Source organism: Lagenorhynchus albirostris, chromosome 12 (genome assembly GCF_949774975.1).
Source record: "Lagenorhynchus albirostris chromosome 12, mLagAlb1.1, whole genome shotgun sequence".
NCBI lineage: Eukaryota > Metazoa > Chordata > Mammalia > Artiodactyla > Delphinidae > Lagenorhynchus > Lagenorhynchus albirostris.
In genome coordinates, this window is record NC_083106.1 from 78,643,874 (window position 1) to 78,669,960 (window position 26,087).

The following is a 26,087-nucleotide window of genomic DNA, read 5'->3' on the forward strand; positions in this document are numbered from 1 at the left end:
GAAATGAGCCTAGGGCAATGACCCATTATTAATTACCAGTGATTTAAGTAAAACGTCTATTTTCATTAATGATTAGTTGAAAGGCCAATCTCAATTATGAAGTGAAAGGCCAGAGAGCTTTCAATGGCAAAACATTTCCATAATTAATAAGATATAAATAGTAATTAAAAACAAGCTTACAACTAGATCCAAAGTACCAACATACACAATCATGGGCTCTTTCAAATAAGATTGTGCGAGTCTACGGACAGCACATGGCCACGTTGCACTGGAGATAAAACGTAATACACAAACATTAAACATTTATTATAAAGCAAACATTACTAAATTTCCCTAAGAATGCTATGAACAAAATTACTCATGAAAGACAAACTTAGTACTTTTTAATGAGGCCAATTTCACAGAAAACATTTGCTTCACAATGAATTGCTCAACGAAGCTACTAGATTAAACCTTTAAATAAGTTTAATAGGTTTGTAAGCAAAAGGTGAAGAAGAGCTATACCTTTCTAATCTATGAAAAGGTACAATGAATTCAGGTGTTAGTTTTCTCTCGGCCTTTATAAATAAGGCAAAAAACCCCAGTATTTTTCATGCATTGTTAGCAGGCAAAACCAAATGCTCATGCCAAATAAAAACATTTTAACTGTACCGATGATTGGATATGTAAATTCAGTTGTTTCTTCAACCATATATTATGAAAGTAGCCACCTTCTGTACTTTCACACTAATTACAAAGATGGTAAGTTTAGTAAGAAAACAAAATGAATAAATCTAGTCTACTTCCCCAATCACATACTCTTCCGCTGCCTCAGCTTTATCTTTGCCAAAAAGTATTCTGGACAGGTGATTACTTTTTCCAATCTGAGACCCCCCCCGTGAAACAGTCTCCCCTGCATTTTTTTATAGAAATCTTATTCTTTTTCAAACATTTATTTATTTACTTAGGCTGTGTCAGGTCTTAGTTGCAGCACGTGGGATCTTCGTTGCGGCATGTGGGATCTAGTTCTCTGACTAGGGATCGAACCCGGGCCCCCTGCATTGGGAATGTGGAGTCTTAACTGCTATACCACCAGGGAAGTCCCTAGAAATCTTATTTTTAATTCAGGAAACCCAATAGTCATTGCTAAACTGTTACACTGAGTTGCTATACTAAGTGATGACATATCTTTCACCAAAGGATCTCAAAATACTTTTAAGAAAGGCTCTAAAATCAAATGGATTTGGTTCCACTGATTTCTACTTTGCAGACTAGCAAATTAAACATATACCTACCTTGTCATAACTGTCTGCCTGTCTGGGCGTACATCTAATAAAATCTTCATTATCTGGGGTTCAAATCCCATATCCAGCATCTTGTCAGCTTCATCTAATACCTGCATTAAAAATGATTAGATTAGGGGAATTCCCTGGTGGTCCAGTGGTTAGGACTCCGTGCTTTCACTGCTGAGGGCCCAGGTTCCATCCCTGGTCAGGGAACTAAGATCCCGTGAGCCGTGCAGTACGGCCAAAAAAAAAAAAAGATGGCTAGATTAGGTATGGAAGGTAGCTAATATATATGCTCTGCCTTTATGAATACTAAGGTAATTTTTTCACTTCCTCCATTACCTGAGCTATCTGTAGTTGCAACACAGACCGAGTTAAGTTTGCCAACTAACAGTTTCTTAATCTATTTAATGAAAAAAAAAATTTAAGTGTCTAAAATATTAAGTGTCTAAAAAAAATTTAAGTGTCTAAAAATATTAGACACTTAAATAAAATTTAAGTGTCTAAAATTTAAGTGTCTAAAAAAAATTTAAGTGTCTAAAAATTAAGTGTCTAAAATATTAAGTGTCTAAAAAATTAAGTGTCTAAAAATTTAAGTGTCTAAAATAATCTATTTAATGAAAAAAAAATTTAAGTGTCTAAAATATAAAAAAATTTAAGTGTCTAAAATTTAAGTGTCTAAAATAAAAGTAATTTTTTCACTTCCTCCATTACCTGAGCTATCTGTAGTTGCAACACAGACCGAGTTAAGTTTGCCAACTAACAGTTTCTTAATCTATTTAATGAAAAAAAAAATTTAAGTGTCTAAAATATTCATGTGGAATTCTTTTGTACTTACCTACATTTTCTAATATTTATATAATACTAACATGGAATGATCTTAAAATCTGTATTTTAACAAACTAGAGGGAATGAGAAACATTCCTAGGATTTAAAACCATTATGAAATGGAGAGCCATTCTAAAGGGTTTGATAAAGAGTTCACTTCTTCCTCCCAGGACCCTGAACCCCTGCTCCACGATTACCAGGTAAGTTACGCTCTTCAGGTGCACAAAGTTATTCATTTGTAGATCGTGGAGTCTTCCGGGAGTGGCAATAATGATATCGACACCTTTCGCTAAGTCTTTTATTTGTCCATCTCTATCGCCACCACCATATATACAAACACTTAAAAAAAAAATACGGAGGTTCATGTTCACGTGGGGACTATCCCATCACAATTCAAAATCCCAACCAACCTAAGCATTTGGGGTATAAAATAAAAAGCACATCAATCAGAAGTCTCGGGTAGTACAGTATTGGCCCCTTTCTGAGAACCATCCACACCCACCAATCCACAGGGACGTGTCCTGTGAGAGCCACATTCGCATCCTTGTTATCTGACCCCACCACCCAGGTTACAGTCGATGTGGATCAGGGGTAAGTAAGCCTGACCCACGCTGAGCCAATCAGCTTCTCAGGATGTGTGAAAATAATGGGGAGGATGTCAACAGCTACAAATGGTTAGAAGGCTGATGCAGGAATGGTCAAAGAAAAGACTCACCTTTTAAGACCTTTATATGAATATTTACGGCACTCGGCTTCCACTTGCAGAGCTAGTTCTCGAGTGGGGGTGAGGATTAACATGCCCGGCCCATTCCTGGCTCTTTGGAGAGAAAACGCGTTAGTAAAGTACCCATCTCAGATACACAGGACCTTCATTCAGTGCCTGCAGTGAGGGAATTGCCTGGCGGTCCACTGATTAGGACTCCGAGCTTTCATCTGCTGAGGGCCTGGGTTCAATCCCTGGTCAGGGAACTAAGATCCCATAAGCCTCGAGGTACAGCCAAAAACAAAACAAAAAAAGGCAGCAATGAGTGTCAAAGCCACAAACAAGCACCACACATAAAAAGTGGAGAAATAAAGAAAAACAGCCTAACAAAAAAATCCTAGGGTCCAGACACCAGCCTTTTCATTAAACAGGGCCAGAGCTTTCCTGTGTCAGATATTCTCACAGAATTGTACTGGACACGGTGATTTAAACAATTTGTTTCCAGTGTTTCACTGTTAAGACTTTTGGTGGATACTACCTATTGCTTCCTAAAAATGTTCTGTCCATTTATAGCTTACCAGGACAACACAAGTGCATTCGCCCGAGACTAGGCGTTACCTTTCGACCAAGGCAATCGAAGAAACTTTCATTGCATTTTTGGAATCCATATCTGTTAAACCCCTAAAGGGAACCAAGATGTAATCATTCTTACAGAGGTTGTGAGTCAATATGAATAAATCCAGGCACTAAGTACGTCAATGTCTTCCCCGTTCCAGTCTGAGCTACTCCTATAAGATCTACTCCTTGTAGAATGATTGGCCATGCCTGTGACTGAAACAGAACGAGAAATATTAAAATAAAAAGTGCATTTCTCTCTGTCAAGAATTCCTTCCTCCTCTCCCAGCCCCAAACTTCTCAGCATTTTGAGTGCTAGGCAGTGGTGGAGGTGCTGGGGCGGGGGACACTTATAAGAGACAGCTGCTCCCTGGTGTTATAACTTCTAACGACCAGAAATTGAGGGGAGAAAGTCGATGAAATGTTAGAATTAAAGAAAGCATACCTGAATTGGTGTGGGCCTTTGAAAACCTGCCTTTTGAAGGTTTCTCATAACTTCAGGATAACAGTGAAATGCATCCTCAAAATTACCAATAGGGTTGGGAAGAGGACGTTTCTCACCACCTTTCAAGTCATCACACATTATATTATAATTTTCCCTCCTTTAAGGAAAAACAGAACAAGGATTAGTGGCTTTGGTCACTTTACTCCCCAAGCAAGAAATTTTTTCCAACATTAGTTCAGGTCATATCTAGAAATTCAACTGCAACTGATTAAAATTAGACTGCTGGTTAAGTTACAGTAAAACGTAATAAGAGACAGAAGCAAGCTCATTTTTTTTTACCAGAATAGTTCCAGAGAAGGAAAAAAATTACACTGTATGCATGAATGGGCCAATGAAAATTTCATGGAAAGGTTAAGAATAGAGCCTGAAAATTATATGCTTCATGAATCAAAGTCAGATTTGGCAAATGCCTGAGGGCCTATAATGTTTCACACACATTTCCTTAATTAATCCTCAACAATACTTTGAAGTGGGAATTATTCTCATACGACAGGTGATCGTTAGTCACTTGTCCATGCTCAGGGCCCTACCCCAATCCTAGAATAACTGCTCTGTCTGCTATACCATACTACCTGAGTTTTATAACAGATGTTAATAGAAAAAATGTTGCCATTATGACCTATAATTCCAGATAATAAGGACCAAAGAGTAAGAAATTTTTCTAATATTCAGATATCAGATCAATTTCTCATGATTTTCAACACTTGTAGAAATAATTCTCAAAAACGGCTAACATAGCAGGCACCAACCACGTGTCTCTTTTTAAAATTTCAAATTCAGTTCCTCAATTATATTAGCTACATTAAGTGTTTAATAGCCACATATGTATAGTAACTACTCTAGACACAAATATAGCCCATTTCCCTCTTCAGCAAAAGTTTTATTGGACAGCAATGCTCTAATGTATATGATATAGGGGGCAACCAAGTTTTCTTTTGAATAGGAAGCTACAGTTTTAAACGCAATCATTTCAGATCTTTTCCTAATGGGTTAATTTACCAGCAAAACTCTACAAATACTCAATAAAAAGTAGTAAAACTATTCACCTCCAATTGTCTGCTTGGTCTTGTGACATTGAACTTGTTGTTTCTGACTCCACGTAAAAGTTTTTCTTAATTGGAGGTAAACCTGGGACAAAACCAAAATTTTAACTTGGGTGATTAATGAGCACTTACATTTCATTGACATTTATTCAAAGCAACAGAAATCAAACTAAAATATGTATCAGGTTCACCTTGCACAGATAATAGTTCTAGACAGCTGTCCCACACTTTGCCAGCCAAGCTTCTGCCAGCCTCTAAGAGATCTCCATTTTTGCCTTGTCTTTCAATTACATTTTTCACCCAAGAAAGAGATCTTTAATAATTAAATATGAAATAAAAGAAACCATGCTTCACAAGACACACAGCCATCACAAGTGACGAATCTTCTCTCATAGTAAGCTAACTTTCTTTTCTTTGAGGGTCCATCCCATTACTGTTTAGGAATAAAATATTTATCCTTATTCTATCCTCTACTTTGAAGCTACTTTGTTTTCTTTTCTTTTCTTTTTTTTTTTGAGGTACGCGGGCCTCTCACCGCTGTGGCCTCTCCCGTTGCGGAGCACAGGCTCCGGACGCGCAGGCTCAGCGGCCATGGCTCACGGGCCCAGCCGCTCCGCGGCATGTGGGATCCTCTCGGACCGGGGCACGAACCCGTGTCCCCTGCATTGGCAGGTGGACTCTCAAACACTGCGCCACCAGGGAAGCCCTGTTTTCTTTTTTAAATGCTTATCATACTTCCACCAAACTTAAATCCTTTTTCTGTTCCCCACCTCCACCCAAATCTCCCAACACGTGTTGTTGAGATGGCATGGGATAGGCTGACCACCAGAGTGGAATGAACCCTTATTAGTATTTGTCACATGGTAGTGTTCACTGTTTAACTTTAAATAAATGATGTTGTCTCACTGCCTCATTCTGATCAAATTAATGCCTGAATTTACTCTGAAATTCAGTGAATAATGTAGAACATTATACTCCATATATAATTCCAAGTGAAAATTTAAAAAACCCATTTCTTCAAGAACTGTATGGTCTTATTAAATGTTTTTCCCTTTTTATTTTGCCCTTCTTGGCCAGGACACTCCAAGATCAATTTTTGCTCAGTCATAGCAAAATGTTAACTCCTGGTTGGCATGTTTACTCACTGTACCATCAATTTCCCTTTGCTGTACCATCAATTTCCCTTTTGGCCCAATTTTCTATTTTTATTAAATTTGTGCAGCGAGTTACCTCAAATAAGACAAGGTATAAGTAAGTTTTAACTTTCCATTTGTAACGTAAACTGCAACACAGACATAGAAATATCATGTCCTAGAGACTAACTGCAGCATTTCAAATTCTACTGTCATTTTGCATATAGATTTCGTTACTAAGAGCAACACATTTTTTATAGAGGCTAAAACCTCAATTACTAGGAACAACAATACCACATATAAGTGTTGGGATCCAGCACTAACCTGCCCACTTTTTTTTGCTCCATTTCAAAATATTTTCTCGGCACTTATCCCAATCAACCAATTTCTGATTTCCTGAAACATCTTTCCTTGCATCTTTTCCATCCGAAGGTTGGACAACAGCAACATCTGTTAAAAATATTCCAAATTAGTTTCCAAACAAATCCTACCAGTATAAAATCCAAAACAATTTTATTATTTTCTGTTTTAATAATCCAACAATAATAATGCTTGAAACATTAAATTTAGGAATTTAGTACAACAGTGCCATGACAGTTCTGGTCATGGTTTGCCAGTTATTTACTTCAGATTTCGGAAATGCAAAAAAAAATTACTGGAGCAGCTAAAAAGCATGAGAGACTAGTGTCTGATAATAAATAACACATCACTTATCATTACAATAATTCTGTGTGGCAGATGTTACCCCAGGTAAACAGAAGAAACAGTGTCTTAGAGGCTTTTTAGAGGTTCTTTCCCAAGAAACACTAAGAGGAAATGCTGCCATCTGAACCCAAGACTCTTCTCCTTGTTGCTTCTGGAAATAGTTCAATAATGGCTTTTTTTCTAGTCCAAGTAGATCTGAGATTTTTTAAAATATCAAATAATTAGGCAGTTTTCAAAATCAGTCACATTCCAGGGAAGGGACCATAGACAGGAGGCCAGGACTAATGCTTGCTGTACCATCAATAGTGAAGTGTATTAAAAGGTTATTTTGTTTTTACTCAAAAGTAAAACTGCTAGGCTTAACAGCAGATATTAAGTGTCTCAGTTTGAGGAAAAGTATCCTGGATTTCATAGAAAAAAATTCTGTAACAGACTAGATTTAATGATGGCAAGCCAAACCTTTGTTATCAGGAAAAGCAGTTATAATATGGCTTATAACACTGAATAAAACATTTAAAATTTTACAGGGCTTTAGTGGGCAAAAATTACTTACCAACTTTGGGTTCCGTTTTGTAGTCTTCTTGTTCTTGAACAAGATTATCTATCACTGTTTTCGCTTTGCTCTGCATTGCCTTGGTGCCAAAAATTCTTACTTCCGCTTCAGGGTACCCTTTTATTATCTAGATACAAGGGGGGAAATAGGTGAGATAAGTCCCTTCACCTTCCCCCCCGCCCCCCTCCCCCGCCCTCAACCTCAAATAGAATAAAAGTGTAAAGGAAATACAGGACTGCTATCAATCAGCATCTAAGATATAATGAATGGACTACAGCTTAGGTGAGTTCTTAAAAAGAAGTATGAAGCGCTTTGGCAACTTACCTAAGTTACAACAGTATGTTAATAATTGAAGAGAAATTAGAGTTAGGAATGAACCACAGTTCATCCTCTTTAAGGATTTAAGAACCCGAATAATTTACCTGTATTTTGGTGTATGTTGAGCTCTGGATCTCTTTTATTTTTGACCCACCACGCCCTGTTTTTAAAAATAAAGGAATTAAAAAGAATTGAAATCAATTATGAGGAACCTACTACCGACTTTGCTCAAAGCCTTCTCTAGTTCTTCCCAAATCATCTAAACAAAGGCTCCTAGGGTTCAGTAATCACTTTCAGTTTGGAAAAAGGGAAGCAGGCGCTTTCTATTCCAAATTGTGGTGGGTGGTAGGAGGTTCCTTTCCCAGAGGTAGATACTAAGGATTCACCACCAGACCAAGGAGAGACTAATTGGATCCAAAGTGTTGGCAAGGATGTGAAGAAACTGGAACCCTTACACACAACTCAACCAAAAAAGTCCAATTAAAAAATGGCCAAAGGTCTTGAATAGACCTTTCTTCGAAGACATATTTATGACCAACAGGTGTATATGAAAAGATGATGAAATCATCAGAGATATGCAAATCAAAACCACAATGAGATATCACCTGTTAGAATGGCTCTCATCAAAAAGACAAGGGATATGGGGCTTCCCTAGTGGTGCAGTGGTTAAGAATCCGCCTGCCAATGCAGAGAACACGGGTTCGAGCCCTGGTCCGGGAAGATCCCACATGCCGCGGAGCAACTAAGCCCGCGCACCACAACTACTGAGCCTGCGCTCTAGAGCCCGCACACGACAATGAGAAGCCCACGAACTGCAACAAAGAGTAGTACCCACTCACCACAATTAGAGAAAGCCCGGGCACAGCAACGAAGACCCAATACAGCCAAAAATAAAAACAAATAAATAAATAAATTTATTAAAAAAAAAAGGCAAGGGATAACAAGTTGGCGAGGATGTGGAGAAAAGGAACCCTTATGCACTGTGAGTGGGAATGTAAATTGGTGCAGTCACTATGGAAACAGTATGCAGCGTCCTTTAAAAACTAAAAATAGAACTACCATGTGATCCAGCAATCCCACTTCTGGGAACTTATACACAAGAATTGAAACTAGGATCTCAGAAAGATATCTGCATTCCCATATCATTATTCACAATAGCTAAGAGGTGAAATCACCTAAATATCTGTCAACAGATGACTGGATGAAAAAAATGTGGCATATGCATACAGTGCAAGTTTTCAGCCTTAAAAGGAAATCCTGCCATTTGTGACAACACATATAAACCCTGAGGACGTTACACTGAGATAAGCCAATCACAAAAAACTGCAGATTCCACTTCTATGAGGTGTCTGTTGGCTGCCAGGGATGGGGGAACGGGGAAATGAGTTGTTGAGAGGTAGATTCAGTCGTGCAATATGAAAACCTTCTGCAGATCTACCACACAACGTTGTTCTTAGGGTCAACAACCCTGTAAATGTATGTTGTTTACCACAATTTTAAAAGGGGGGCAAACCTTACTTCCAATCATTTCCAAAATGATTTTCAAAAACGAATCTGTAAGACTCACGCTATACTAAGAAAAAGAACACTTTTTTCGGCAGATTAATCATATTCAAGTAACAGAAACTAAGTGCAAGGTATGGTTAATGTTCCGAGCAGCCCTTTAATACCCTACGCCTTCTTATCTTGGGTTAATGGCTCTCCCCGGTGCTCAAACGGACTGACTCCTTTGTTGTTCATTTTGGGGTAAGCTGCCAAAGCTCTAACCTTTCATCCCAAAGATTTCTTAAGTCTAAGAGCTCGCTCTCCCAAAACATCGTCTCTGTAAACTATACAGAGATGCATTAAACACCATCACTCTAGCACCAAAGAGTATCAGAAAGGTCCGGTGGGGACCCGAGCCGCCCCAGTGGCCGCTGATTGGAGGCAAGGCGGGCGGGGCGGGGATGCCACAGGCCCCGCCCCGCCTCGCCCACCCCGTCCCGCCCGCGCAGGCTCTCCGCTCTCACCGATCACCGCGCCCACCCAGTCGTTCTTCAGGCTGAAGGAGAGCGGCGGCTCCTGGAAACCAGCGCCCACGGGCTGCTGGACGCCGGAGTGGCCCCTCCAGCCGCCACCTCCGCCGGCCTTCTGGCCTCCGCGACCGCCTTGGCTCGGCTCCTTCTCCGGGCTCCTTTCCGGAGCCCGAAGCAGCGCCGCGCCCCGCCGAGAAGCAACGACCCAGGAGGAGGCGTTGGCGCCGGCTTCCGGCCGAGACATGGCTCCACGAACAGGATCCGGCACCTCCGACGTCTTCCGGCAGGCCCTGCACACACGAGACGCCGTCGAAGGCTGGTCCACGAGGGCGGCCACGCAGCCGCTGCTCAAGGCGCCCGCGCGCCGACGCCCCGCCCAGGCCGCTGCCCATTGGCGGACGCGGCGCTGTGAGAGGGGCTGGTCCAATGGGCTGCCTCCATCCTGCACTCCCTCCATCCTGCACTCCCTGCATCCTGTCCGCGCGCTTGAGTGAGTCCTTGCGCGGGCCTTGTCCTTCTCTGCTGTGGGCTGTCCGGGCCTCTCTGTGCTTTCCGGCTACACACCCGCTCCTGGGACCCGCATCTCAGGGGCGCAGAAAGCGCAGTCACGTTTAACAGCCGGACCCGATACAGTCGTTAAAAATTTGAAACAAAAGGTTGACAGTAGCATTCACCATTGCTGTGTGAGCAACACTTTGATATAGTTAAGCATATGTTAGGTTTTAAAATGGTGGTTGTCATAATTGGAAAAGATACATGTACCCCAACATTCATAGCAGCACTATTGTAATAGCCAAGACATGGAAGCAACCTAGGTGTTCATCCACAGATGAATGGATAAAGAAGATGTGATATGTATACATAATGGAATACTACTAAGACATAAAAAAAGAATGAAATAATGCCATTTGCAGCAACATGATTTGACCTAGAGATTATCATACTGAGTGAAGTAAGCCAGACAAAGATAAATATCATACGATATTGCTTATATGTGGAATCTAAAAAAAAAAGATACCAATGAACTTATTTCCAAAACAAAATAGGCTCACAGACATAGGAAAGAAACTTATAGTTACGAAAGGGGAAGCAGAGGGAGGAATAAATTAGGAGTTTGGGATTAAACTATATACACTACCATTTGTAAAATAGATAACAACAAAATACTGTATAGCACAGGGAACTATACTCAACACTTGACCCAAATGCTTGCTGTAATTCAAGGGCTAATGAAATAAATTGAATAAATGCCCGAAGCACTCCCATTTTTGCAGGCTGGCTCTGTGGCTGGACATATTATTCCAGGGATGCAATCCAGATGGGAGTGCCCCTACTTTGATTAGGATCTTCAAATTCTCTGAAGAGATCTCTGTTTGATCATGTGTTAATCAAACATAGTACACATCTATTATAATGCTGGGTACTGTGGTCTGTGCCCAGTATTGAAAAAAAAAAAAAAGTACTACTCACATTCCATCCTGGGTTGAATGGGTTAACATGGAATTAACTATAACTCTTAATGCAATAAACCCTGGACTTAATCAGATTACAATGTTATTGCAGCACCCAGAAAACACATAAAAAGATTAATGTTTTATGTATTTAGTTTCCTTTCTCTAATCCTTACTCTGAAGTGGGTTGTATTAATGATCTTTAAAAAGAAGTTTTGATGGAGTAGATTTGCTAATATTTTGTTGAGGGCATTTGCATCTGTGTTCCTGAGAAATAGCTCTGTGCCTTTCTGGCAATGTCTTTGTCTGGTTTTGGTATTAGGGCCATGCTGGCCTCACAGAATGAGTTAGGAAGTTTTCCCTCTTCTTCTATTTTCTGGAAGATTTTGTACAAAGTTAGTATAATTTCTTTCTTAACTGTGTGTTAGAATTCATCAGTGAACACATCTGGACCTGGTGCTTTCTGTTTCACAAGCTATTAATTATTGATTTAATTTATTTAATAAATGTAGGCCTATTCAATTTTTCTTCTTTTTTTTTGAATTTTTGAACTTTATTTTATTTATTTTTTATACAGCAGGTTCTCATTAGTCATCCATTTTATCCATATTAGTGTATACATGTCAATCCCAATCTCCCAGTTTATCCCACCACCACCACCACCCCACCACTTACCCCTCTTGGTGTCCATATGTTTGTTCTCTACATCTGTGTCTCTATTTCTGCCCTGCAAACCAGTTCATCTGTACCATTTTTCTAGGTTCCTCATATATGCATTAATATACAATATTTGTTTTTCTCTTTCTGACTTACTTCACTCTGTATGACAGTTTCTAGATCCATCCACGTCTCTACAGATGACCCAATTTCATTCCTTTTTATGGCTGAGTAATATTCCATTGTATATATGTACCACAACTTCTTTATCCATTCGTCTGTCGATGGGCATTTAGGTTGTTTCCATGACCTGGCTACTGTAAATAGTGCTGCAATGAACATTAGGGTGCATGTGTTTTTTGAATTATGGTTTTATCTGGGTATATACCCAGTAGTGGGATTGCTGGGTCATATGGTAGTTCTATTTTTAGTTTTTTAAGAAACCTCCATACTGTTCTCCATAGTGACTGTATCAATTTACATTCCCACCAACAGTGCAGGAGGATTCCCTTTTCTCTACACCCTCTCCAACATTTGTTGTTTGTAGATTTTCTGATGATGCCCATTCTAACTGGTGTGAGGTGATACCTCATTGTAGTTTTGATTTGCATTTCTCTAATAATTAGTGATGTTGAACAGCTTTTCATGTGCTTCTTGGCCATCTGTATGTCTTCTTTGGAGAAACGTCTATTTAGGTCTTCTGCACATTTTTTGATTGGGTTGTTTTTTTTTAATACTGAGTTGCATGAGCTGTTTATATATTTTGGAAATTAATCATTTGTCTGTTGATTCGTTTGCAAGTATTTTCTCCCATTCTGAGGGTTGTCTTTTCATCTTGTTTAGAGTTTCCTTTGCTTTGCAAAAGCTTTTAAGTTTCATTAGGTCCCATTGTTTATTTATTTTATTATTTTTTTAATAAAGTTATTTTATTTTATTTATTTTATTTTTGGCTGCGTTGGGTCTTCGTTGCTGCATGTGGGCTTTTCTCTGGTTGCAGTGAGTGGGGGCTACTCTTCGTTGTGGTGTGCAGGCTTCTCATTGTGGTGGCTTCTCTTGTTGGGAGCACTAGCTCTAGGCATGCAGGCTTCAGTAGTTGTGGCACACAGGCTTAGTTGTTCTGCAGCATGTGGAATCTTCCCGGACCAGGGCTCAAACCCATGTCTCCTGCATTGGGAGGCAGATTCTTAACCACTGCGCCACCAGGGAAGCCCTTATTTTTGTTTTATTTCCATTACTCTAGGAGGTGAGTCAAAAAAGATCTTGCTGTGATTTATGTCAAAGAGTGTTCTTCCTCTAAGAGTTTTATAGTGTCCAGACTTGCATTTAGGTCTCTAATCCATTTTGAGTATATTTTTGTGTATGGTGTTAGGGAGTGCTCTAATTTCATTCTTTTACATGTAGCTGTCCAGTTTCCCCAGCAGCACTTATTGAAGAAGTTGTCTTTTCTCCACTGTATATCCTTGCCTCCTTTGTCATAGATTAGTTGACCATAGGTGTGTGGGTTTAACTCTGGGCGTTCTACCCTGTTCCATTGATCTATCTTTCTGTTTTTGTGCCAGTACCATACTGTCTTGATTGCTGTAGCTTTGTAGTATAGTCTGAACACAGGAAGTCTGATTCCTCCAGCTCCATTGTTTTCCCTCAAGATTGCTCTGGCTATTTGGGGTCTTTTGTGTCTCCATAAACATTTTAAGATTTTTTTGTTCTAGTTCTGTAAAAAATGCCACTGGTAATTTGATAGGGATTGCATTGAATCTATAGATTGCTTTGGGTAGTAGAGTCATTTTTGCAATACTGATTCTTCCAATCCAAGAACATGGTATATCTCTCCATCTGTTTGTGTCACCTTTGATTTCTTTCATCAGTGTCTTATAGTTTTCTGCATACAGGTCTTTTGTCTCCCTAGCTAGGTTTATTCCTAGGTATTTTATTCTTTTTGTTGCCATCATGAATGGGATTGTTTCCTTAATTTCTCTTTCTGATCTTTCGTTGTTAGTGTATAGGAATGCAAGAGATTTCTGTGCATTAATTTTGCATCCTGCAACTTTGCCAGATTCATTGTTTAGCTCTAGTAGTTTTCTGGTAGCATCTTTGGGTTTCTCTATTTATAGTATCATGTTATCAGCAAACAGTGACAGTTTTACTTCTTCTTTTCCAATTTGTATTCCTTTTACCTCTTTTTCCTCTCTGATTGCCGTGGCTAGGACTTCCAAAACTATGTTGAATAATAGTGGCGAGAGTGGACATTCTTGTCTTGTTCCTGATCTTAGAGGAAATGCTTACAGTTTTTCACCATTGAGAATGATGTTTGCTGTGGGTTTGTCGTATATGGCCTTTATTATGTTGAGGTAAGTTCCCTTTATGCCCACTTTCTGGAGAGTTTTTATCATAACTGGGTGTTGAATTTTGACAAAAGCTTTTTCTGCATCTATTGAGATGATCATATGGTTTTTATTCTTCAGTTTATTAATATGGTGTATCACATTGATTTATTTGCGTATATTGAAGAATCCTTGCATCCCTGGGATAAATCCCACTTTATCATGGTGTATGATCCTTTTAATGTGTTGCTGGATTCTGTTTGCTAGTATTTTGGTGAGGATGTTTGCATCTATATTCATCAGTGATATTGGTCTGTAATTTTCTTTTTTTGTAGTACTCTTTGTCTGGTTTTAGTATCAGGGTGATTGTGGCCTCATAGCATGAGTTTGGGAGTGTTCCTTCCTCTGCAGTTTTTGGGAAGAGTTTGAGAAGGATGGGTGTTAGCTTTTCTCTAAATGTTTGATAGAATTCACCTGTGAAGCCATCTGGTCCTAGACTTTAGTTTGTTGGAAAATTTTTAATCACAGTTTCAATTTCATTACTTGTGATTGGTCTGGTCATATTTTCTGTTTCTTCCTGGTTCAGTCTTGGAAGGTTATACCTTTCTAAGAATTTGTCCATTTCTTCCAGGTTGTCCATTTTATTGGCATAGAGTTGCTTGTAGCAGTCTCTTAGGATGCTTTGTATTTCTGCGGTGTCCATTGTAACTTCTCCTCATTTCTCCTCTTTCATTTCTAATTTTATTGATTTGAGTCCTCTCCCTCTTTTTCTTGATGAGTCTGGCTAAAAGTTTAACAATTTTGTTTATCTTCTGAAAGAACCAGCTTTTACTTTTATTGATCTTTGCTATTTTTTTTGTTTCTATTTCATTTATTTCTGCTCTGATCTTTATGATTTCTTTCCTTCTACTAACTTTGGGTTTTGTTTGTTCTTCATTCTCTAGTTCCTTTAGGTGTAAGGTTAGATTGTTTATTTGAGATTTTTCTTGTTTCTTGAGGTAGGTTTGTATTGCTATAAACTTCCCTCTTAGAAGTGCTTTTGCTGTGTCCCATAGGTTTAGGATCATCGTGTTTTCGTTGTAATTTGTCTCTAGGTATTTTTTGATTTCCTCTTTGATTTCTTTGGTGATCTCTTTGTTATTTAGTAATGTATTGTTTAGCCTCCATGTGTTTGTGTCTTTTTACATTTTTTCCCTGTAATTGATTTCTAATCTCATAGTGTTGTGGTCAGAAAAGGTGCTTGTTATGATTTCAATTTTGTTTAATTTACTGAGGCTTGATTTGTGACCCAAGATGTAATCTATCCTGGAGAATGTTCCATGCGCACTTGAGAAGAAACTGTAATCTGCTGTTTTTGGATGGAATGTCCTATAAATATCAGTTAAATCTATCTGGTCTGTCGTGTTATTTAAAGCTTCTGTTTCCTCATTAATTTTCTGTTTGGATGCTCTGTCCATTGGTGTAAGTGAGGTGTTAAAGTCCCCCACTATTATTGTGTTACTGTCAGTTTCCTCTTTTATAGCTGTTAGCAGTTGCCTTATGTATTGAGTTGCTCCTCTGTTGGCTGCATATATATTTATAATTGTTATATCTTCTTCTTGGATTGATCCCTTGATCATTATGTAGTGTCCTTCCTTGTCTTTTGTAACATTCTTTATTTTAAAGTCTATTTTATCTGATATGAGTATTGCTACTCCAGCTTTCTTTTGATTTCCACTTGCATCGAATATCTATTTCCATCCCCTTACTTTCAGTCTGTATGTGTCCCTAGGTCTGAAGTGGGTCTCTTGTAGACAGCATATATATGGGTATTGTTTTTGAATCCATTCAGCGAGCCTGTGTCTTTTGGTTGGAGCATCTACTCCGTTCACTTTTAAAGTAATTATCGAGATGTATGTTCTCGTTACCATTTTCTTAATTGTTTTGGGTTTGTTTTTGTAGGTCCTTTTCTTCTCTTGTGTTTCTCACTTAGAGATGTTCCTTTAGCATTTGTTGTAGAGCTGGTTTGATGGTGCTGAATTCTCTTAGCTTTTTCTTGTCTGTAAAGCTTTTGATTTCTCCGTCGAATCTGAATGAGATCCTTGCTGGGTAGAGTAATCTTGGTTGTAGGTACTTCCCTTTCATCACTTTAAATATATCGTGCCCCTCCCTTCTGGCTTGTAGAGTTTCTGCTGAGAAATCAGCTGTTAACCTTATGGGAGTTCCGTTGTAAGTTATTTGTCGTTTTTCCCTTGTTGCTTTCAATAAGCAACTACAGAATTGTAGTTCTTCTTGCTTCTGCTGTCTGCCCTCTGTCTATTTATTTTTATGTGAGTTTTGTCAGATTGTGTCTTTCAAGGAATTGGTCCATTTCACCTAAATTTTCAAACTTGTGGACATAGACTTATTCATAGTATTCCTTTATTGTCTTTTTAAAATCTATGGGATCTGTAGTGATGTCCCGTCTTTCATTTCTGATATTAGTAATTTGTATCTTCTCTCTTTTTTTTCCTAGTTACCTTGACTAGAGGTTTATTGATTTTATTGTTTTTTTCCCAAAGAACCAGCTTTTGGTTTCATTGATTTTCTCTATTGATTTCTTGTTTTCAATTTCATTGATTTCTGCTCTAATGTTTATTATTTCTTTTCTTTTGCTTACTGTGGATTTAAGTTGCTCCTCTTTTTCTAATTTCCTAAGGTGGAGACTTAGATGACTGATTATAGGTCTTTCTTCTTTTCTAATATATGCATTCAAGGCTCTATATCAATACTTCCCTCTAAGCAGTTTCCACTGTATTCCACAAATATTAGGTTGTGTTTTCATTTTCATTTAGTTCAAACTATTGTTATGAAACCAAACTTGGGCCCATTCTCCTGCCACACAGCAAAGCCAATCTGTTTACACCAGGTTATGGTGGAGGAAATTACAGTGTTTATTTGTGGGGCACCAAGTAAGGAGAACAGGCAGCTCATGCTCAAAAGGCCTGAACTCCCTGATGACTTTCAGGGCAGAGTTTTTAAAGGCAATATTTGGGGTGAGGGCTGCAGCTTGTGACATTTCTGGTTGGTAACAGGGTGTTTTGGGAATCTTAGTCATAATCTTGTTCCAACCAGTCCAGGATCTATATGTGTTCAGCGTATCATCACCATCCTCCACCTGGGTGGGGGTCTTGGTTTCTGCATAACAACCCAAAGATACGTTTCAGACTGTTATGTATATCCCTTGAGGAGGAAATAGGACTGTTTTATGGCTGAACAATTGTTCAGGCTATTTTGCTTAACTTCCGGTTCGGGTCTTGCTTAACCAAGGTCCTGGTCCCTCCTCAAGGAACATAACAATACACCTTTGAGTTCTTCTGGAGGGACTAAGGCCCCCACCCAGGTGGAGGATGGTAACTTCAGGATGAGCACTAGATTCCTGGAGCACCACCCTGATAACTTACCACCAACAAATCAGAAGAAAGTCACACACCCTGCAATCCTCACTCCAAATTTTGCCTTTAAAACCTTTCCCCAAAACCGTGGGAGGAGTTTGGGTGTTTTGAGCACAAGCCACCCATTCTTCTTGCTTGGCTGTTGCAATAAAGCTTTCTTTGCTCCAAACTGACATTTTGGTTTGTTTGGCCTTACTGTGCGTTGGGCACACAAACTTGGATTTGGCAACTTACGTATGCCTTTAAATTTAAAATAGGCTTCTTGTAGACAATATATTGTTGGGTCTTGTTTCTTGATCCACTCTGACAATCTCTCACTTTTAAATGGTATACTTTGACCATTAACATTAAAGTGATTACGGAAATAGTTGGTTAACATCTTCCGTATTTGTTACTGTTTTCTATTTGTTGCCCCTGTTCTTTACTCCTGCTTTTGTCTTTCACTCTTTTCAACCTTTTGTGGTTTTAATTGTACAAATTGATTCTATTTCCTCTCCTATCTTAGTATAACAATTATTTTGCTTATTTTTTAAAATATTTATTTATTTATTTGGTTGCACCAGGCCTTAGTTGCGGCAGGCAGGCTCCTTAGTTGCGGCAGGCAGGTTCCTTAGTTGTGGCACACAGGCTCCTTAGTTGTGGCATGTGAACTCTTAGTTGTGGCAGGCATGTGGGATCTAGTTCCCTGACCAGGGATCAAACCTGGGCCCCCTTCATTGGGAACCTGGAGTCTTATCCACTGCGCCACCAGGGAAGTCCCTATTTTGCTTATTTCTTAATTGGTTATTTTATTATTCAGTTTTAAGCATTCATTGTATATTTGTATACAAATCCTTTATTAGAAGTGTGTTTTGCAAATAGTTTCTTCAAGTCTGTGGCTTGTCTTTTTATTCTTTTAACAGTGTCTTTCACAAAGCAGAAGTTTTTAATTTTTTTTTTTTTTTTTGCCGTTCCACGCAGCTTGCAGGATCTTAGTTCCCCAGGGATTGAACCTGGGCCCCAGTGGTGAAAGCACCGAGGCCTAACCACTGGACCACCAGGGAATTCCCAGAAGCTTTTAATTTTGATTAATGATTGTTCTACTTTCTGAAGGATTTCTTTCCTTTACTTTATTCTGGCATATAAAGATGAATTCTACCAAACATTTAAAAAAGAAATCGTATCAATGCTCTAACATCTCTTCCAGAAAATAGAAGAAGGGGGAATACTTCCTAACTTGTTCTGTGAGGCCAAAATTACCCTTACACCAATATAGTGAACACTAAGATAAACTATGGACTTTGAGTGGTAATGATGTGCAGATGTGTGTTCATCGTAATAACAAATGCAGCAGTATGGTGAGGGATATTGATGGTGAGGGAGGTCCTTTGTTGGGGGTAGATGGTAGGGGATAATGAGGAGTATATAGGAAGCCTCTGCACTTGCTGCTCAATTTTGCTGTTCACGTAAAAAAAAAAAAAAGAGACATTATAGAGCAGTTTTAAGTGGAGAGGTGATGAAGAAAGACACATCTAACATGCTAATTCCAGGTAATATGAATCCTTGTCTTTTTCTTGTACTTGTATTTTTAAATTATTCATAAAATAGAGCAAAATGCATCCCTGCCCCATCTGTGACACTAACACTTTTGCAATAACCAACCACCTTCTCTGTTTATAATTTGTCTTTTGACTTCATATTTTAGAGATGGGGCATAGGGGAATTTTTTTCCCAATTAAAGAAGTTTTAATTCTAATTTAGTAAAAACTATTACTGTTTTTTATAGTGACAGCTTTTGGAGCCATGATCTGGAAGTTTCTCTTTACCCTCAAATTATATAAACATTGATCTATATATTCTTCCAACACTGCTTTTTTAAAAAAAATTTATTTTAAATTGGAGTAAGTTGATGTACAATGTTGTGTTAGTTTCAGGTGCACAGCAAAGTGATTCAGATACATATGTATAAATATTCTTTTTCAGATTCTTTTCCCATATAGGTTTTCGCAGAGTTCTCTGTCCTTGTTGATTATCTATTCTATATATAGCAGTGTGTATATGTTAATCCCAACTTCCTAATTTATCCCTCCCCCCCACCCCTGCACCTTTCCCCTTTGGTAACCATAAGCTTTTTTCTAAGTCTGTGAGTCTGTTTCTGTTTTGTAAATAAGTATATACATACTTATACATACTTTCTCTGGGCATATATCTGCAGAAAACCATACTTCGAAAAGATACATGCACCCCAATGTTCACTGCAGCACTATTTACAATAGCCAAGACATGGAAGCAACCTAAATGTCCAGATGAATGGATAAAGAAGATGTGGTACATATATACAAAGGAATATTACTCAGCCATAAAAAAGAATGAAATAATGCCATTTGTAGCAACATGGATGGACCTAGAGATTATCATACAAAGTGAAGTCAGACAGAGAAAGACAAATATCATGTGATGTCACTTATTTGTGGAATCTAAAAAATTATACAAATGAACTTATTTACAAAACAGAAACAGACTCCTGCACTGCTTTTCCAAAGAGGCAAAATGTTTACACTCTTTCTGGAAAAAACCTTACGTGTATATCAGATAGGCATCCACATTTATTTTCAAAATGTCCCAGCACTGTTTTTGAAATAACAGTTTCATTATATGCGATATACACACACATACATGTTTCTGTATTTCTGTGCTTCCTATTCTGTTCCACAAGGGCAAGGACACTGACATGAACTGTATTTTCAAAGGATGACTTTGGCTGCTATATGGAGAATATACTTTAAGGGGGAAAAGTTATTTTAATATTTATTTATTTATTTATTTATTTGGCTGCGCTGGGTCTTAGTTGCGGCACACGGGATCTTCAGTTGCAGCATGCAGGCTCTAGTTTCCTGACCAGGATTCGAACCCAGGCCCCCTGCATTGGGAGGCAGAGTCTGAACCACTGGACCACCAGGGCAGTCCCTAAGGGAGAAAAGATTTTGATCTGATGGGAAAGTTGTAACTTAAGCTTCTGTAAGGCTACAAGGAAGCTCTTACAGAGGCAAAGGATGGTGATAGCGCAGACTGGTTTCTTAGCAATGGAGGTCGTGAGAAGCAGTCCTATTTGAGGTTTATTTTGAAAGCAGAGCTGACAGGATTTGTTTATAGGTGTGAAATGTGACAGAAAGGGAGGATTCAACCCGGTGAAAGATAGTGGCCTTTACTGGAAGGGAGAAAACTAGGGAAGGGCAGGTGTTGGGAGCAGGTTAAATGAGAAATACCTGTTATAGTGCAGGTGCCAGGTAGAGAGTTGGATTTAGTAAATGTTTGACTTCCCTATGATTCTCTGTAGTTTGATACAAATAAAGCTGCAAAAGAAAAAAAGCAGTCTCTAAAGAGAACAGAATGTGTTTGTGATCGTTGAACTAGTGATTCCACATCTGGGGTTCTTCCATTTCTAACTGAAATGTTCATAACATGCACAGACGCTGACCTGTGGGCTGAGAGGACACCAGTAGCTGGAAAGCCGCCCGGCGCTGGAAGAGCGCTGCCTGCCCTCCGAGAGGCCTTCGGTACCTCGCGCCGCCCACAGCAGGAGCGCCCTCCGCGAGTCCCGGCCGCCTGGGCCTGGTTCTGACCCGATACTGGGCTTCGGGGTTGGGCCGCCCCGCAGCGCGGCTCAAGCCCTGGACCAAAAAACCCAGGGGCCGCCCGAGGGCTTCCCGGGCTTCGACGGGCTGTGGTGTCCAGCTTCTACCAGGACACTGAGGGGGCCTCGCCCCAGGAGGAGAAAGAGGGGAGGATTTGTCTCTATTCACGCGACGGGCACGCATCGACCTGCGCATCCTTCTCTACTGGTTCCAAGGGGAGCACCTGCAAACCCGTAGAGCATGTGGAAAAGATCCTAGGTGAGTGCTTGGCGGGGGCGCGCTCCATCCGCCGGCTCGGGCGAGCTCCTTCTCCCGCGCGCGCGCGCGCGCCCGCAGCCGGGGTACAGTCTTGCCCCTGCGCCCGGAGCAGCCCGGCCTGCCCCTCCGGCTCCCCCTTCCCGCCGCGCTCACAACCCAGGCACCAAATCGTGCACTTCGAGCAACTGACCAAGATCCTGCTGCAAGTGCAAACTCTCGACCCGAAAGGCCTGCCCAGGATCTTGGTTTTCCGGCCCCTGGAGAAGAACAGGCTCAGTCCATCGTCCTTTGCAGAAGGCGGCGACTGCTCGTCCGCGAGTCGCCGGAGAGTGGGAAGGCCCGCTGCGTGCTCCGGGCCGCCGGGCGGGTCCGAGGATGGCAGCGGGTGGGGTGGAGACAGACCGGGGCTGCGGCCTGGGTTGGAGAGCCTTGTTTGCCTCTCCGCAAGGTCTCGGGAGCTTTCCGGAGCCCGCGAATGCAGCCTGCTCTGCCGGGCGAGACCACTTCCACAAGGGCCCTGAAGACCTAGCAGCGAGGTGAGAGGGAAGGAGAGAGATCGGTGTGTCCCTCTGCCCCCTCCCACCCTCTTTATACGAGATTGCGGAGATTTAAGGGAACGACTTGTCTGTCTTGTTCCTCTGTGAGCCTGGTGTCCCAGTTGCTCCTTGACCCCCTCCTCTGGGCGGCGAGGGAGGAGGGCTCAACCTGTCTCGCGGCTGGAAGGAGGCGGGGGAGGAGCGCTGGCCCTGCCCGATCCTCCCATCCGTCTGCGGTCGGTGTGTTTTCCAAACTTCCGGTTCGCGTCCAGGAGTTTTCCGGCTATGCAGACAGAATCCGGTGCCTGTGAGGCCTCCGGGTTTCAAGAGAGGCCCGGACCACTTCGGGCAAGGCCGGGTTCTGGGGCCGTGGCGGGTCGCCAGGGCCCGCAGAGCCGAGGTTACAACTTGCACTTCCAGCTACAGGGCATCTGGAGAAATTCCCGATCGTGGTCTGGGAGCGGCCCCAGTTCAGCCGAAGTAGTCCCGAGCCTCCGAAGGGTCTCAACACAGAGGATATCTGCCCATGGTCGTGTGCCCCAGTGATGCCTCAGGGCCGCTGCGGGATGCTGGGGGGGGGAGGTGTGAACACGGCGTCAATCTACGGCCAGGAGTGGCATCCCCACCACCCCGCCACTTGGAGCCGGTGTGTAAAATGAGGAACCCATTAAACCCGGGTCGTGGTGACTGGGCAAGTCTACCATCTCTCTCCCACCCTGCCCACAACCTCTAGGGAAACGGCTTTCCCTCCAGCCCATCAACATGTTAAGTGCGCTTCTTTGTTTTAGCTCTCCAGATTAGTGGGGATCCGTGAAGTAAATCGATTTGTATCAAGAAACAAGGAAAGCCAAAGCAAGGAGGGGGCCTGCGAACACTTCTCTCCAACTTACTGGGCCTGAACAGTTCGACCTTGGACTTGCAGCCCCCAGCCCAGTTTCACCTGGCAGGGGGCCGGCGGTTTTGCCGGTGCGTCAGCAACTGGATTCAGTTCGTCCCAGCGCCAGTCTCGAGGGCTTTCCTGGCCTCAGGTCTGAGCTACCCGCACAGGAGAGAAAAGCCGCCAAATTAGAATCAGAAGCGTGTGACAAGGATTTTAAAATAGGCACGTGACCACCGCGGCCCTCAAGCTGGCGAGGCCCGGCTCCCCCCACCTGCGGGACTCAGTCCACACTCTGGATGTACTGACGCTGAATGATCGTCCCAAAGATTTAGAGGTTCAGGAGTCAGGTTTAGGGGCTTTCCCGGAGGGACGGGAAGGGGATGGACAAACCTCCCTTCCCACACAAACATACTTGCGCAGAGGGCCCCGCCCGCCCAAGCCTCTCTCTTGGGTCCTGGTGGCATCGGTGCCACTCGACCAACACCTGGATAAATCCACTGTGTCCTTCCCTCGAGTAGCATCATCCGTAGACTGTGATCTCCAAGGGGTCTTCAAAGCACCTTGGATCTCCTCGGGTCAGTGTTGAACCAGCGTTCTGTTTGGGGGAGGAGATCTGCATGCCGGCCTGCGCGGGGAGAGGGTGCTCAGGTCCGGAGAGCTGGGTCCCCGTGCCTGCGAGGCCGGGAGGTTGTTTTGCCGAAAGCCTTACTTTGGGTTGCAAGGTTCGTAGGACTCGCTGGCAAAATAACCCCTCTACACTCAGTTAAACAAGAATCTAGCCAGAGTTTGTTGAATTAACAATGATTACAGTATACTAATTAAGAAGAGAACAGTATAACTAACAGAAAGAATAGTAAAGACAGAGGTTTATACGTCACCGAATTGGGGAAGCACCTACATCCAGATCCAAGCAGCGCTGGGAAGTCCCTGGAACGGCGACCTGGAGTCCCGATTGGAAGGTCTCGGGCGGTGCGTCCACCCCACGGCAGAGACTAAAGAGTACTGCTCAAAGGAGTCCTGCTTTTAATGCCAAGCCGCAAGCCGACAGTCACCAGCTTACGCGCAAATGTGCAGCTCTGGCTATTATCAGAAATGCTTTGCTCTCTAGTCGTTAAGTCTCAGAATATTCGCTGATCCCTGGGAAGCGGCCAGATTCCCAAGGCTCAGGAAGCTTCCTGACTTATTCCCTTCCTTATCTGTTGGTTCTCAGGCTTGCTAGCGCCGTTTCTGCTGACCTACATAGTACAAGACTATTACCTTCCCCAGCAGAGGCAGGAGCCAGCGGCGCTCGGAGGAGGCCCCAGCCGCGGGAGGGGCTGCGGCCCGGAGGGAGCATGCTGCCAGCCTGGAGTGCTCGCACCCTGGGCACGCACGCGGCTCACTCACCAAGTACCGCATCCACCAGCTCAGCCTCTTGGTTCAGACGTGGACCGGAAGCTTGGTCTTAAGTCTTCCGGCTCGAAAGAGCTCTGCGGCGTATCTCTCTGCTCCCTCTGCGCTCCCGCCGCACGACCCCTGTGACCCGGAGAAGCAACCGGACGGGAGGCCAGGTGTTCGGTGGCGCCCAGCCTCCACCTCCAGGCTCGGCAGAAACTGCCCACCCTCCCGAGGCCGCGGGTCCCTTCGAGTCACCGCCCTGCAAAAGCTGCCAGCGTTTGGGGAGGCGGGAAACGAAGACACAGCGGGCCTCCCTCAGACCTGGGAGGCAATCGAGGCCTCTCCAAGCATGATTCCGGTCCCTCACGGCCCAGGGGCGGTCCGGTGGGGAGAACAACGGCCGAGGGCAGCAGCGAGCGGAGCAGGTGGCCTGCGCGGGAGACGGCTGCGGGTCCAGCGCGCGCAGATTACCTGGGGCCTCGTCGCTGAGGACTGCCCATGCAACAGCTCACCAGGACACTGAATGGGGAGAAGTTAGTCAACAGAGCTGCCTGTCGTTGAGACCACACCCACGAGAAGAATTCAGTGGAAGTGTGTAACTCTTGCCAGGGCAGAGAGTTGACAGAGCCTCTCTGAAACCCCAGTCCCAGGTGACCCTGGAGGACTTGGCAACATGCTTTCCACTATTCGGGGCTTTTTCCTACCTCATGTTTAATTCTCTTGCCCAATATTCATTTTATTTTACTTTTCCTTAGTCATCAGCTCTTGGTGCAATACAAATGTTCGACCATTTAACGTTTCATTTACAGAAATTATTTATGCCCTATTTTACCTTGTCTTGGAGTTGGGAGTTGCTCTTTTCCTAACAGCATGTGTTCACTTCATGGTTCCTTTATTTCCTCCAATTTTTAAAGACTGAAAGCATTTAACATAGAACTCTAGAGTGCAAGATATACCATTGGATATAGGTCATTAGCTTTTTTAAAAAAAACAGAATTAGTGTGATTTATGTTTTATTTATTTTTATTTATTTTAAAAATATTTATTTCTTTTTTTTTTTTTTTTTTTTTTTTTTTTTGGCTGCATCGGGTCTTAGTTGTTGCATGACGTGGCGTCTTCAGTTGAGGCGCCGGGGATCTTTCGTTGTGGTGCTGGCTTGTCTCTAGTTGTGGTGTGTGGGTTTTCTCTCTCTAGTTGTGGCGCTTCGGCTCCAGAGTGCATGGACTCTGTAAATTGCAGCACGAAGGCTCTCTTGCCATCTCAGTAGTTGTGGGGCGTGGGCTTAGTTTCCCCACCAGGGATCGAACCTGCGTCCCCTGCATTGGAAGGCAGATTCTTTACCACTGGACCACCAGGAAAGTCCCTCATTAGCTTTATATGTAAAATATAATTTAAATATTATTTAAACTTTAAATTCTATACCCAAACTATTCATCAACTATAAGGGAAAGTTAAAAATATTAAACATGGGGCTTCCCTGGTGGTGCAGTGGTTGGGAGTCCGCCTGCCGATGCAGGGGACACGGGTTCATGCCCCGGTCCAGGAAGATCCCATATGCCACGGAGCGGCTAGGCCCGTGAGCCATGGCCGCTGAGCCTGCGCGTCCGGAGTCTGTGCTCCGCAACGGGAGAGGCCACAACAGTGAGAGGCCGGCGTACTGCAAAAAAAAAAAAAAAAAAAATTAAACATGAAAAACCTTAAAAACATGGCAGATTTAAACACGCAGCATTCATCAAACACCCTGCCAAAATCCCTCTAAAAAAGATTATTAAAAGACATAAATGCACAAGGGTAAAGGATGGGTGTGTACACACACACACACACACTGACACATACTGCAAGCTAGAAAGCAGATGAGAATGTGATATTTGGTTTAGACCAGAGAAAATGGAAAACT

General features: G+C 42.2%; 1 protein-coding gene across 3 annotated transcripts in view; it reads right to left on the reverse strand.

Annotated features, from left to right (window-relative positions):
• The window catches only part of DDX43 (DEAD-box helicase 43), a 29,301-nt gene extending 19,161 nt beyond the window's left edge, over positions 1 to 10,140 (reverse strand). For 2 of the 3 annotated variants that reach the window (XM_060167454.1, XM_060167453.1), the window contains exons 1-11: positions 9,678 to 10,140; positions 7,773 to 7,828; positions 7,351 to 7,477; positions 6,417 to 6,542; positions 4,963 to 5,044; positions 3,857 to 4,013; positions 3,509 to 3,627; positions 2,809 to 2,910; positions 2,291 to 2,432; positions 1,275 to 1,375; positions 181 to 268 (exon numbers count right to left, since the gene is read on the reverse strand). In XM_060167454.1, the coding sequence (XP_060023437.1) occupies positions 181 to 268; positions 1,275 to 1,375; positions 2,291 to 2,432; positions 2,809 to 2,910; positions 3,509 to 3,627; positions 3,857 to 4,013; positions 4,963 to 5,044; positions 6,417 to 6,542; positions 7,351 to 7,477; positions 7,773 to 7,828; positions 9,678 to 10,140 (1,563 nt within the window). The remainder of the gene's footprint in view (positions 1 to 180; positions 269 to 1,274; positions 1,376 to 2,290; positions 2,433 to 2,808; positions 2,911 to 3,508; positions 3,628 to 3,856; positions 4,014 to 4,962; positions 5,045 to 6,416; positions 6,543 to 7,350; positions 7,478 to 7,772; positions 7,829 to 9,677) is intronic. The other variant, XM_060167455.1, reaches the window with a different exon arrangement.
• Positions 10,141 to 26,087: the final 15,947 nt, after the last annotated feature.